The sequence below is a fragment of the Serinus canaria genome, chromosome 12 (assembly GCF_022539315.1).
Source record: "Serinus canaria isolate serCan28SL12 chromosome 12, serCan2020, whole genome shotgun sequence".
In the NCBI taxonomy this organism is placed as follows: Eukaryota; Metazoa; Chordata; class Aves; order Passeriformes; family Fringillidae; genus Serinus; species Serinus canaria.
This window is the reverse complement of record NC_066326.1, coordinates 6,456,291-6,468,501: the sequence shown is the minus strand read 5'-3', so window position 1 is coordinate 6,468,501 and position 12,211 is coordinate 6,456,291. Positions and strand designations below refer to the sequence as shown.

Sequence of the window (12,211 nt, the reverse complement as noted above, 5' to 3'; positions counted from 1 at the left end):
GGGAAGGGAAATGAGCTAAGTTACCTCACATTACACAAGCTGATACTTTTCATTTAGGGATAGCATAAATAGTTATAAAATGGAATATACTATAGCTAGAAGGATTTTGTGTTTTACATCGGTGTTTTTGTAGATCAAGTGTCATAATGGCTTTCATAGACCCACATTTTTTCACTATAAAGTTTTTAGCAACAGATTCTTACCATAATGCACCGTGTTAAATGTGCCTGCAACAGTTTTGCATGAAGAATTATCCCCACCACAAACACCACATTTATCTCTTCTTGCTTTTGAATTCAGCACATGATCACATCCAGCTTGCTTTAAGAGAAAAATTGAAAAAAACAGATTGAGCAAATACAGACTAGAACAGCACTGACAAATCTCCTAATTAAGGCACACAAAAGCTGTGTGTGCAAAAGGCTGCTGTGAGATAAACTGGTCTGCTTCCCCACATTTTTCCACTGATTTACAGTGTGGCCATCCTACAAGGTTTTACAACAAAAGGCTTTTTTACAAAGCAAGAATCAGAACAACTATTTGCACCAGGTAATGCTTTCACTAGAAAAAAATTCTTGCATCAATTGTTCCCATAGAGAAAAGTGTGAATAACAATTGTGAATGGAAATGTAGGGCTCTGGGGCCTGATCAGGAGGAACTGGGGCAAAACACAGAAGGAAGCAACACTGGGATTTAGGCTGAGATTTCCCAGCCCTCAGTCACTTAGGGCAGATGTGCAAACATGTTCCACTTGCATGGTAAATGGTCTAGACTAAGATGAGGAGTGGCTGAGGAGTTCAGCCTGGAGAGAAAGAGGTTCAGGAGAGACTTTCTCACTCTCTACAACTACCTGAAAGGAAGTTGTAGCCAGGTGGGGGTCCGGCTCTTTTCACAGGTAACAAGCAACAGGACAAGAGAAAACAGCCTCACGTTCAACGGGGGAGGTTTAGATTTGATATTAGAAAATAATTCTTCACCAAAAAGGTTGTCAAACACTGAAACAGGCAGCTCAGGGCAGTGGTGGGAGTCACCCTCCCTGGTAGTATTAGAGGACATGTAGATATGGCACTTGGGGACATGGTTTAGTGGTGGACTTGGCACTGCTGGGTTAATGGCTGGACTTGAACTCAAAGGTCTTTTCCAGCCTAAATGATCCTATGATTCCATGAGTGGCTCTTTGGCAAATCTGGAGGCTGGCACAAGTTTCAGACCATCTGGGGCTGACAGAGCCTGCAGATGCTGCTGGCATCCTCTGAGTGAAGAGGACATGCCACCAACTGCCTGGAGCATGGTGCAGAAGCACCAGCCTGCCCTAGAAAACTGCCCTCCCCCTTTGGTGAAGAGGAGGGACGATGATTACCCGGCAGAGGCCCTGCACACAGATGTCGTTGGTGTCGGGGCCGCAGGGTGTCCCGTCGATGACGCGGTCCCGCAGCTGGTAGTAGGCTGTGTTCCCCGCCACCCGGCAGAAGAGCTTGCACCGATCCTTCATCAGGACTGCGGGGGGAGGAGGGACACCAGGAGCACGTTATCTGAACACCCTCACCCCAGGCAGCAATCCAGCAGGCAGGATCTGCAACCCCCAGCCACTTACTGCCGCTGTATTTGGGAACCCAGCGCACGTTCGTGGGCAGCCCGTTGATGTTGAAGTGCTTCCCATCAAAGTCAGCACACTGCTCATCCCGGAAATCCTTCTTCAGCTTCGAGCATGGCTCCGTGTTGCAGGATTTGAACTTCATGCGACGACCCACGCAGTATTTCCCACCGTTTTTGGGTCTGCAGAGACAACACCGGGCTGGAAATGAGGTGGAATTGCAATTCTGCAACTGGTTGAGTACAGTCAGGATTTGCAGCAGCATTCTGTGGGCTCTGTCTTTCTGCATATCTTTAATTAATATCCCAGGTTGACAAGCAGGAAATGTTATGCTGGTGTCTAAGAAAAAAATCCCACATATGCAATAAAAAGGGATGAAAAAGAGAGTATTTGCTTTCTGATGGACACCAGGGTAGTGAGAGAAACCAGAAAGGAAGAGCAACATCTTCTTCCCCACCTGAGGATTTATTTTCACATTGAGGGATCCCACTCAGGCCCATGTCTCCTTACAAGCCCATCAGTCCTATGGATTTTGTGGCTGACAATTTGCCTCTGATCTAGTGGGTTGCAAATAACTAAACATTACAGGAGAAAAGGCTTCCTTCCCTGCAGAGGCTGTAAGGTCAGGCAGCACTTAGTCCTTCAGGATTTCTAGCCTCGAATGTTAAAAATGGTAATGCTGAGCACTTCAAAACAATTTTACCTCCATATATTCCAGAAAGCACCAAAGACACCCAATAAATAACTTACCCCCATTTTATACAGGATGACACTGGTATAAACTGGGAAGAGAAATCCCATCCAAGCCACATAAAACCCAGTGGATAAGCCTAGAAGCTTTCATTTTAAACTTCCCTGACTCTCAGATTCAGGGCTGTAGTCATAAAACTATTTTTCTCATATGCAGATGAAGCCTTTGCCAGAGAACATCACTCCAGGGACTGAAAGAGTCTCTTCCTATTCCATCTGCTGCCAGCAGTGCTGCAAGAAAGACCTGCACATCAAAATAACCACCAAACCTACATCTTCTACCTACCCCCTGAAAAATGAGTGCTTGCAGAAGCAAGAAGTACAATCAGAAGAGTGACTTGCCAGGCTCCAACAACTGCGCATTCACAATTCCTGCCTTCCAGGGCTGTTCTCCAGGATCAGCTCTGCCTTGCCTGGGGACCAGGCGCCCATCAGTGCCCCAGGAATGCTGGCAGAATGCTCCTTCCCTTGGAGCTCAGTTGGGAAGGAACACACACAAGGTGTGCACACTAGGAGAACCCTCAAGATGCAGATGAATGAGGGATAAATGGGAGCCACCCCTGTCCTCAGAACAGAGGTGCTCACCACGAGATCTTCACACTGCATGCAGACAGCACCTCTAAGAAAAGAGACAGCACCCCCCTGCACCTGCACAATGGTCTCTACACACAGTGAGTCATCAAGTTCCTGCAGCTGAACAGAACTTTTTAGCATCTCTGCACCTCCACCACTCAGGAAGACCAGCAGTGCCATTTCTCCCACAAATAATAATTCTTCACTCTTACACTTGAAAATTCTTTGTGACGCAAGTAGCAAAGTTCCTGTGAAACAAATGAGAGACAGAAGCACAGAACAGTTTGCCCTTGCCAAAAGATTGCCTGCAAAACCAGGAAAGGCAGGCAGACTTCCCACCACCCCATCAGCACCACACTAGGGATGCTCACAGGTTTGGCAGAAGGAGGTGTGTCCTTGAGCAGCTGCAGGGGAGATGTTGAGCACCACCAGTTACACACGTGGGATTTTTCCTGCCAGCATCCTACAGTCACTGGGATCCTCACTGCCACCGAGCAGACCCCTCTAGTCCTACCCTAAATACCACAGGGTAATATTTGTCCTCAGGCAGAGCCCTGAGCAATAGCTCACAACACCAGCTCCACCTGCTCTGAGGGCAGTTCTCAGATGCCATCTGGAAGTGAAATGCCTGTCACTTACAAAGGTTTCTGGTGTTTGCAATTAAGCAAGTACCAGTGATAAAAAGCCTAAGCAACTGCACAGTGGCCATTGTAGATTCCTGATTACAGACTGATTTTACATCTTTACAGTTCCTAATGGAGGGGTAAGTCTAAACCTGGTTTTTACTGATTTAGTCTGTTGTCCACCTTGTGACAAACAACTTCAAAGAATTTACTTGATTGCACTTGGGACAGCTCCAGGGCTATCCCAGCACAGCAGCTCCTGCAGATACAGCCCAAACTCCTCCTTGCCTTGCAGGCACAATGGCAATTGCTGGGGGTTTCCCAATACCAGAGCCCACCCCATGGACTATTCCCATGCAGGTACATGAGCCACCTCTAGCTACAAAGGGACATCTCAACCACCTTACTACACAGCACACAGGGAAACTTCTTTATCATGGCAGCAGCACACTCCAGACCTGGGTGGGAATTAAACAGGATTCAGCATTTTAATTCCCATGGGGGAATTAAAGAGGATTCATCATTTTCACTTCAAAAGCATTTGTACCTCTGCAGCACTGATGCAGTTTTAAAAAGCCTCTGAGTTATACAAACCTTTAAGTGGACACTTCTTTTCAAAAAAAATTGCAATTACAACATTTTTATGGCAACCACATTGCTTCCAATATAAATCAATCGAACTAAAATGAAACTCTCAACTATTTATTTAAGGAGAGCATGAACATGCAGGAACTTTTTTTTTTTTAAGGTATGTCTGATAAAATCCAAAAACTCAAGCTACTATTTAGTTTTCCCTACACATGACTTCTGAGATTGAGATAACACTGACACACAGACACACCACAAACTGAAGGATGCTAACTTGCCATCTTCTTGCAAACTGTCAGCTTTGTAACCCTGGCAGGAAAGCTCCTTGCAGACAATGCTGGGGACAGAAGCACACTCACACTTCTGACACTTAAAGCCAGCTCCAAACTCCCCTGACAGTTTCAGAGTGTTTTTAACCAGCATTGCTTCTCATAGAGTCTGAAGGACAGAAAGAGCTGACCCTGAAAAAAAAGTCACCCTCATATAACATCAATTTTCAGTGTAATGAAGAGATACAGCATACTTCGTTCTGTGTAATATTTTTATGGATCATCAACACTGTACCACAGAGACAGAAAGGAAAGCAGTACATGCATAGAAACCTTGTTTTGCTTCCATTTCCCTTCTCCTGGAGTCATCTATTTGACCAATTAACAGCTGGCACGGACCCACTTTCAATCCAGTACCATTCCCCTGACAGGCTCCTGCACACACCCCAGACCCACTGCACTCCTCCCAGCAGCCCAGAAACTCTCAGGCCCAGGGAATGACAGGCTCTCATCTCCATTCCCACCCCAACAGGTCTGAAATACATGATGCTTAATGCATCACCTTGAGCATTTTGAGGATGTACTCATGTGTGACTGCAGAAAAATCTGTGAAGCTCCAGTGTGCACAGATCAGTTTGAGATATCCTTCCCCACATTCCATGAAGCCCTAGGACTGGGAACTAGTTGGTGGCTAGCACAGTTATCTATACATTTGTTTACATGTCATGTCAGTTAAGCACAGGTGGATACTTCTGTGATGGACTAAAATGCAAATGTGATCTGACTCACATCCAGAGATAACACTCCCCCATCCAAAAAGCCATTCCTGAAAAAAGGGCTTCTGGTACTGACATGTTATCAAGTATGCCCTTTCCCAGAATTATTCTTCAAATAATTCTGCAGCACATCTTTATTTGAAAACCAGGGCTTGCATCACAGCCCCTCTGATGATGCACCACAGCCATGAGCTTTGTCCACCAGCCAGGCTCAAATTCCTACGTGGGCAATCTCAATGGGAAGGGTCTGGTCTGGTTAGCAAACACATTCCTTCAGGGTATGTCAAAACAGTCTGTTGCCATTCCAGAGGCTTACAGCTCTCCCTGCATCCCTGCAGGATTCTCATCATGTAGGTGTCAGAGCACTCTACCAAGAGAGGCAGGCGCTGCAGCTTTACTTTCTGCAGCATGGAGGGAATGGATGTAATTTTCAACACCTCAGATTTAACACAATTTTTTACTGGATGAAAGATCCCACTCCAGATTCTCATGCACAGAAAAAAACTTGAAAAAGCTAAACCAACTTTGAATATAAAAAATGTATTGAGAATTATTTCAGACCTCACTTGAGGTATCTTGGTCGGGTTTGCTGCCTTCTACAACAGAGGAGAAACTGTTTTGGAAGTACTTTGAGAAGGGGAAAAGGCAAGAGAATATCCAGTAGGGTCTCATCCATTTGCATCGTTTTAGCAGCCCCATGATAATAGGAACACAGGTGATGGGAGCTCACACTATGGTGTCAAATTACAGGCACAGACCAGCAATCGGTGGAAAGCTCTGTGTATGGGGCCAGGACAGGCTACTCCTCCCTGAGACCTTGTGAAGGGCTGGAGAAGAGAGGCCAGTGCCAGCACAAGGCTCAGGAAAGGGGGCCTGGAAAATAACCACTATCAATCATAAGGATTTCTCAGGCAGCTTGGTGCCGAGTGTGTTTAGGTGATTTTGCAAATCCCAGCCACAGCAATACACCTACTGAAGCACCAAGATACAAACTGCAAGCAATCAGGGAAGATGGAATTTCAAATCCCTTGGCTAGCCTTTAAGATAAAAGGAGATTTTCTATCACAAAAAACTATCAGTCTGAATAGATGCCTCTCAGAAGGCAGGAATACATCTCACTGACAGCATCCAAAGTTTCAGCAGCATAGCAGCAAAGATGCTTTGTTTTTGCTTTCCATGGCTATGGAAGACCATAAGGAGTATGCTGACTCAGCACAGCCAGAGGAGAGCTCTCTGCACTTGTGTTTTTCTTAGCATTGTTTTAATTAACGTGCTGGTGTCCTACTCTCTCAGCCTCAACTTATGACACTTGCCCAGCTGTGCTGGGCAGCCTCTCCTGTTACCACAGCATGAATGTCATAGGCACAATCTCTCCCTTCTCCCATTAGGAGTGATGAAATTATCACTGGCACATCTCTAGTGGCAATTTCCTTGGTAATAAACCATCCAACACCAGTGATGAGAAACAGGAATCTCTTTTAAGACCCCTCACTGCAACCAGCCCCACAGACCCTCTTCTCCCTGTATCTCAGTCCCAAATAAAAGCCCAGAAAGCTTCCTTTCTTCTGCAAGAAGGCATTTAAGCAGAAACCAGCACAATTCACAATTTACGTAAACAGGCTGCTTTCATACCAGTTGCTCAAGCTGTTACTATTGCACCAGCTACATATTTGTCTCCTTGAAGCCCACAGCAAAATTCCCTGCCATTTCAAACGGTGCAGGATTTTGCATTCCAGGCTGGTAGCAAACATTCTTGAGTACCACTTTTTAATGGGGCACAGATTTCTGCTGAGGTTTGGCTAGTATGCACCAGCTAAAATGTAACTGTATAAAGGATCAGCTGCAAAAGCAGCCAAAAGCTGCAAAACCAGACAGAGCAGGAATAAAATGGTAGAAAACTTTATTATAAAGGCCTCTAGGAGCAGCTGCAAAAGCAACTGAAGCAGGGGTAAAATGGTGAAAAAGGAAGGCTCCTTCCGTTTCTCCCTCCTTTCTGAATCACAGCTTTGGAGAAAGAAAAACACCTCTGGAAGTGGGACCCCAGCTGTGCCTCCACAGGAAATCAGAAAGTAATAAACCCATGGAGGTATCAGCTTTTTATCCCTCATTGTTGAATGGATCCCTTTTTAGAGCACTTCACCCACACACCAATGACCAGATCTTGCCTCACCCATGCCGGGCAAAGCCACCCATCCCCAGGACAGAGCCACCTGTCCTCGGCACTCACAAGGACTGGGGACAGCCAAAGTTGATTCCATTTGGGCAGCCCAAACTGCCTTTCCCCATCTCCCCCTGGGTGCACTCACTCGGGCCTGTTGCACTCTCGAATCGCCGTCTTTATGCCGCCACCGCAGGTCCTCGAGCAGGTCCCGAAGGGGCTCCAGGTGCCCCAGGCTCCGTCTGTCACCGGCGCCTCCCGCTCCTTGGGCACACACATCCCAAACCTGCAGTGCTGCACGTGAAGGAGAGACATGGCAAAGGTGGGATTGTGCTGCTTTGCATTATGAGTGACCCACAGTGACCAGCCTGGGCAACAAGGCTCAGCCTCACTTATTTCTCAGCCACACACAATGATTTTGCAATCAAATAAAACTGAACTGCTTTTACTTTTGTCTGTCACCCCCATATTTTTCTTTCTCCATACCCTTAAATGGCAAAGTGAAAGCAAGGTGCTGAGTCCATGGAATGATTTATGGTATGAAGACTAAAGACAACAGCAACCACTAAATATTCCCTGTTTGTTGGTGCTAAGCAGCACTGCAAACTCGCAGCACTGGCTTTTCAAAAAGCTGCTCTATCTGATTTCCTGCAGAGCTGCAGAAACTCTGCACGGAGAACCCTGTAAGGGGAGGAGACAGGCAATGAGGAGAAACACCAGAAAAAACTCAAACCTCCCCACAGTTACCCAAAGCAGAAAACTTCCAAATCTGAAAGGCAAATTAAAAAAAAATTAATTCCTCAAGCCCAAGTGGTTTTTTTTTTTTTACACTCAGACATAACATGGGACTTGCCAAGACTTGGTCTACACTTCTGTTCTCCAGCTATGACTCGTTTTCTTTTGTTTGGAAAACTGGATTAAGTTACCTTGGCAAGCCCCTATCCCTATTTTCATGGTATAAATTGTATCCATTGGGGTATGTTTACTACGTGGACTACACAGACTCTGGCAGATGGAAGAATGTCCCCTCTCGGTGAACAGTGCTTGGTACAGTTGCTTTAAACCCAGAGACATGCAGATGCCTAAATCTTTGTAATTATGGGGAGCCCAAACACCCACAGATTAGAAGAGGCCACAGACTATAGAATACAGGTAGAGAGCAACACTAAAATTTTCCCTTGCAGTATTTCTGTGCACCAGGTGCTGTTCAGATCTGATGATCTTTATGGGAACAGGGTAAAATTTGCTGATGCACTGTGTTTTTCCAGCCCTTCCACTAATAGCACAACAAGGCTGTGTCAAGGCACTCCACAAGATCATCCTGCTCCTTTAGACACCCTTCTGAACCACCTTGGATAAAGCTATCTAGGCAAACAGAACAGGATCAAGCTGTCACGGGGCTGTGCATCCCACGGGACACCCAGCTCTGCAACACATGGGACACCTTTTGCCCATGAAGGCTGACTTGTTACATAGCTTTGCTGATGAAGAAAGCTGATATCAGGTGCATTTGCCCATGGACATGGTTTGCAGGACAGCTGAAGAGCTCATAATTTGAGTCCTGCATGTGGGGTTTGCTCAGAGACAAGCATGGTCTCTAGTCTGCAAAATGCCCCAGATTTGCTTTTATCTGAAGATCTGACTCCCCAGATAAAACTGACTAAAACCCATCTGCTACAGTAAAGAACAGCAATAAAATCAGCTGAAATGACTGTTTCTTTGCTGCAGGACAAATTACAATGCACAACTCTTCCTGGCATTTAGAGGTTGAAAACCTGAAGCTTGGGGTCCCTTACAGGTCCAAAGAGGTCTGACAGCTATCATTAAACCACAGAAATACATGACACCAATCCAACAGTGCTGTCCCAGCGGAGAAGTTCTTGCAGCAACGTTGATGCTCACAGCTAAATATCTAACTAGAGTCATGCCTGGCACCACTGACCCAGGGAAGATGACTGAATAGCTAACTAGTGAATGAACACAGCTTACAGACCGTGACATGACCTATATGTCTCCCATCTCATGGTTGAGTATTAACCAGGAAGTCATCTACATCCATTGATTTTATTAAAAATTTGGGGGAGTTGGAGTTGATGGTAAAGCAAAGCAGGGGAAAAGAACAGCTGTTTTAAATAAATGGCAAGATAATCTTATGAAAACACAATGGTGCTTCTTGGAACCACACTGTGAACAGTCTGGCTGTGCAACCTTTATGCCTTTCATATTTTAAAAATAATTTCTATGTTGAGATACAGCAGAAAGACTAAAAAGCCTGCCAGGGTTCTTTCCTATAAGCTTACAGCTCACAAAATGAAGAGAATAAAAGGCAGATTGTCTGGAGCAAATTCAAAATATCTTAGACACACAGTGGAGCTGGAGAGCACTGGCAGGGATGGAAGACATTACAGCAGACTTTCCTTTCCTTTGTCTTGCCACTAGAGTTCCAGATAATACCCCAAATCCAGCTGCCATCCTTGGGCTGGCTGAATGGAGTAGCAGGGGGCAGAAGGGGCTGTGCAGCTCCATGCATGCATGACAGACACACTGCCTGCTGCCACAGGGCAGCAGACACCCATCATTACTGTTCATCTGCTCTACTGTTACCATTCCTTAAACAGCCCTGAAAACCACAACTGAGAGTGGCTCAAATTTGCAACCCCCTTTATCTTCTTTCAGAGATTTACCTCCACCCAATAATGAGCTGGTTCTGTGGAACATGGTAAAACCATCACCCAGCAAAACCAGACTCTGGGCTGGGCTTAGGGCTTGATTTAGCAGTATCAGATTCAGTGTCCTCAGTTGCAAAATATGCGTAAGTTAATACTCCCATGGTTTTTAATGTCCTTGATTTGAGAGTAAATTTAGAGCCCAGTTAAATCTACATAATCTACATCCCAGTAATTTTAGCTAGATCTTTTTTTAGCTATTCAGGCTCTTTTATTTCCAAAGATATCTCCATAAAAAATGGTATGGTATTTTCTCCATCTGCCAACCCATACAGCATGGGTTTTAAACATGCAGACTTGAGGCATTAGTCAGCAAGTAGCAGTTTGACAGGGCTTCTGGCCACAGTAGAGTACCAAAATAGCAATTTATTCCAAGGAAAAGCACTTCAGACTCACACCTCAGCACTTCACAAACCCAAGTAAATACCAAGCAGGACAGAGTTTATGTTGATCCAAACTTTAAGCTTGAATCAGATGAATACACAGACAGAAAAATTACTCCATAAAGCCCTTTTGTGAGAACACATTTAAATGCCTGAACACAAGTGGGCTGCATTAACTTTTCTTAAGAGCTCATCTGCTCTCAGCTGAGACATTCAGATCACACTTATCCAGTTGGTCTAAACTTGTCAGATTGTCTAAATTTGTGGCCTGATATGTTTTTGCTCACACAGTCTTTATTAAGAGCCATGCAGCTGGACACTGCATGACACAGGGTGGCTCTGAGGGGGTGCTGATCTGCTCAGCTGCTGCTGTTTGCACATCACTCTGGTCATATCCAAGGGTAAGTGCAGGTTTGCTGCAGCCCAGATTTTTGGAATTTCAAGAAAATTTCAAAGTAATTGCTGATCTTTCAGCAGTGAGCAGATCCCAAGCTCACCAACAGAGAAGCTGAGGGCACAAGGTCTCAAGTCACAGGGACTCCACAGATACCTACACTCAAAAGGGGATTTTACAGAAAAATATTAGACATTCCAATTACATCTCTGATGCACTTTCTCAACCATAAAAACAAATCTGCAATTGCACTTTTCTCTAAGAAAGGAAGGCAAATTGATACATGATGCTCATTGTCCTGAAGGAAATCAGTCAAGTGTCATTGAACAATTGACTTTTCAGACACATACATCAAAAGTTAAATTTCCAAAGAGTTCCACAGCCTGTATGGAAAACTGTATTTAAAATAGCATCCAGAATTTTCATTAAAGTACCTTTGAGAGACTATGATTTAAAACTTTGACTCTTTCTAAAGAAAACATTATTATTATTAATGCTGATCTTGAAAGCCAGAAAAGCAAAATTTTAAGCTATACCATGTAGAATAACATCACACTATTTTTACTAGACACAGATGGAGACTACTTTTGTTCAGACACAAATAGTAAGAACTAGTTAGCATTTTTATTCAAAAGTTTCAGTATCTCAATAAAAGAAAAATGCTCTAAACTATTTTTCTACAAATACGAATAACTAAAAATTAAACACTTATCCTAGAAACCACAATGCTAGCTGGAAATTAACATTGCACATGGAAATGGGAAGTTTCTATGAATTACTGCCAAAAATGTTCCATACATAAAATGTCAACTAATTCTATATTTTACTCTGAAGCTGTCAAGATGAAAAGCCAGCTGACAAGTTTATGTTACACAGAATTACTAATTGCTCACATCACACAGGCAATTTCTAACAAAAGCTTAGGGAAGCTTTGCAAAAGTTTTGCTCAAAAGTTCACTCAAGGGCATTAATTCAGAAAGATAAGCACTCCAGGAATACCTGCTTTAAACAATGTTATGCCAAGCAATTGACTTTAATAATGGTATCTGGGCTGGAGATGTCCCAGGCACCACCAGCCTGAAACCACATCAAGCTGCTGTGGGCTTCCAGCACTGCAGTCAGAGCAGTGCCCCACACAACTGGCATTAGGGTAGGATGATTCTGACTGATATGCTCATCCTCAGCCCAAGGAAATAGAGCAATGAGGCACAAACCACCAGGTATTACAGACCTTTCCAGGCTCACATTCTGTCCCATCAGCCCAAGGTGTGTGTTGGGTTCGACATCCCTTGTGAGCACCATCGACGTTGATACACCAAAGTCGCCGACACTGCATCTGCTTAAGTGATTGCAGAGATCAAAGCATTAAATATGTAC

At 44.5% G+C, this 12,211-nt stretch overlaps 1 protein-coding gene across 6 annotated transcripts in view; it reads right to left on the bottom strand.

The window, feature by feature from the left end:
- The window catches only part of ADAMTS9 (ADAM metallopeptidase with thrombospondin type 1 motif 9), a 79,560-nt gene that overhangs the window by 47,623 nt on the left and 19,726 nt on the right, over positions 1–12,211 (bottom strand). For 5 of the 6 annotated variants that reach the window (XR_007778604.1, XM_030227868.2, XM_030227871.2 and 2 more), the window contains 5 exons: positions 12,066–12,173; positions 7,480–7,625; positions 1,595–1,776; positions 1,361–1,497; positions 204–321 (listed from right to left, as the gene is read on the bottom strand). Coding sequence is in view for 5 of the 6 variants with exons in the window: in XM_030227868.2 (XP_030083728.2) it covers positions 204–321; positions 1,361–1,497; positions 1,595–1,776; positions 7,480–7,625; positions 12,066–12,173 (691 nt within the window). In the remaining variant the exon portion in view is untranslated. The remainder of the gene's footprint in view (positions 1–203; positions 322–1,360; positions 1,498–1,594; positions 1,777–7,479; positions 7,626–12,065; positions 12,174–12,211) is intronic. The other variant, XM_030227869.2, reaches the window with a different exon arrangement.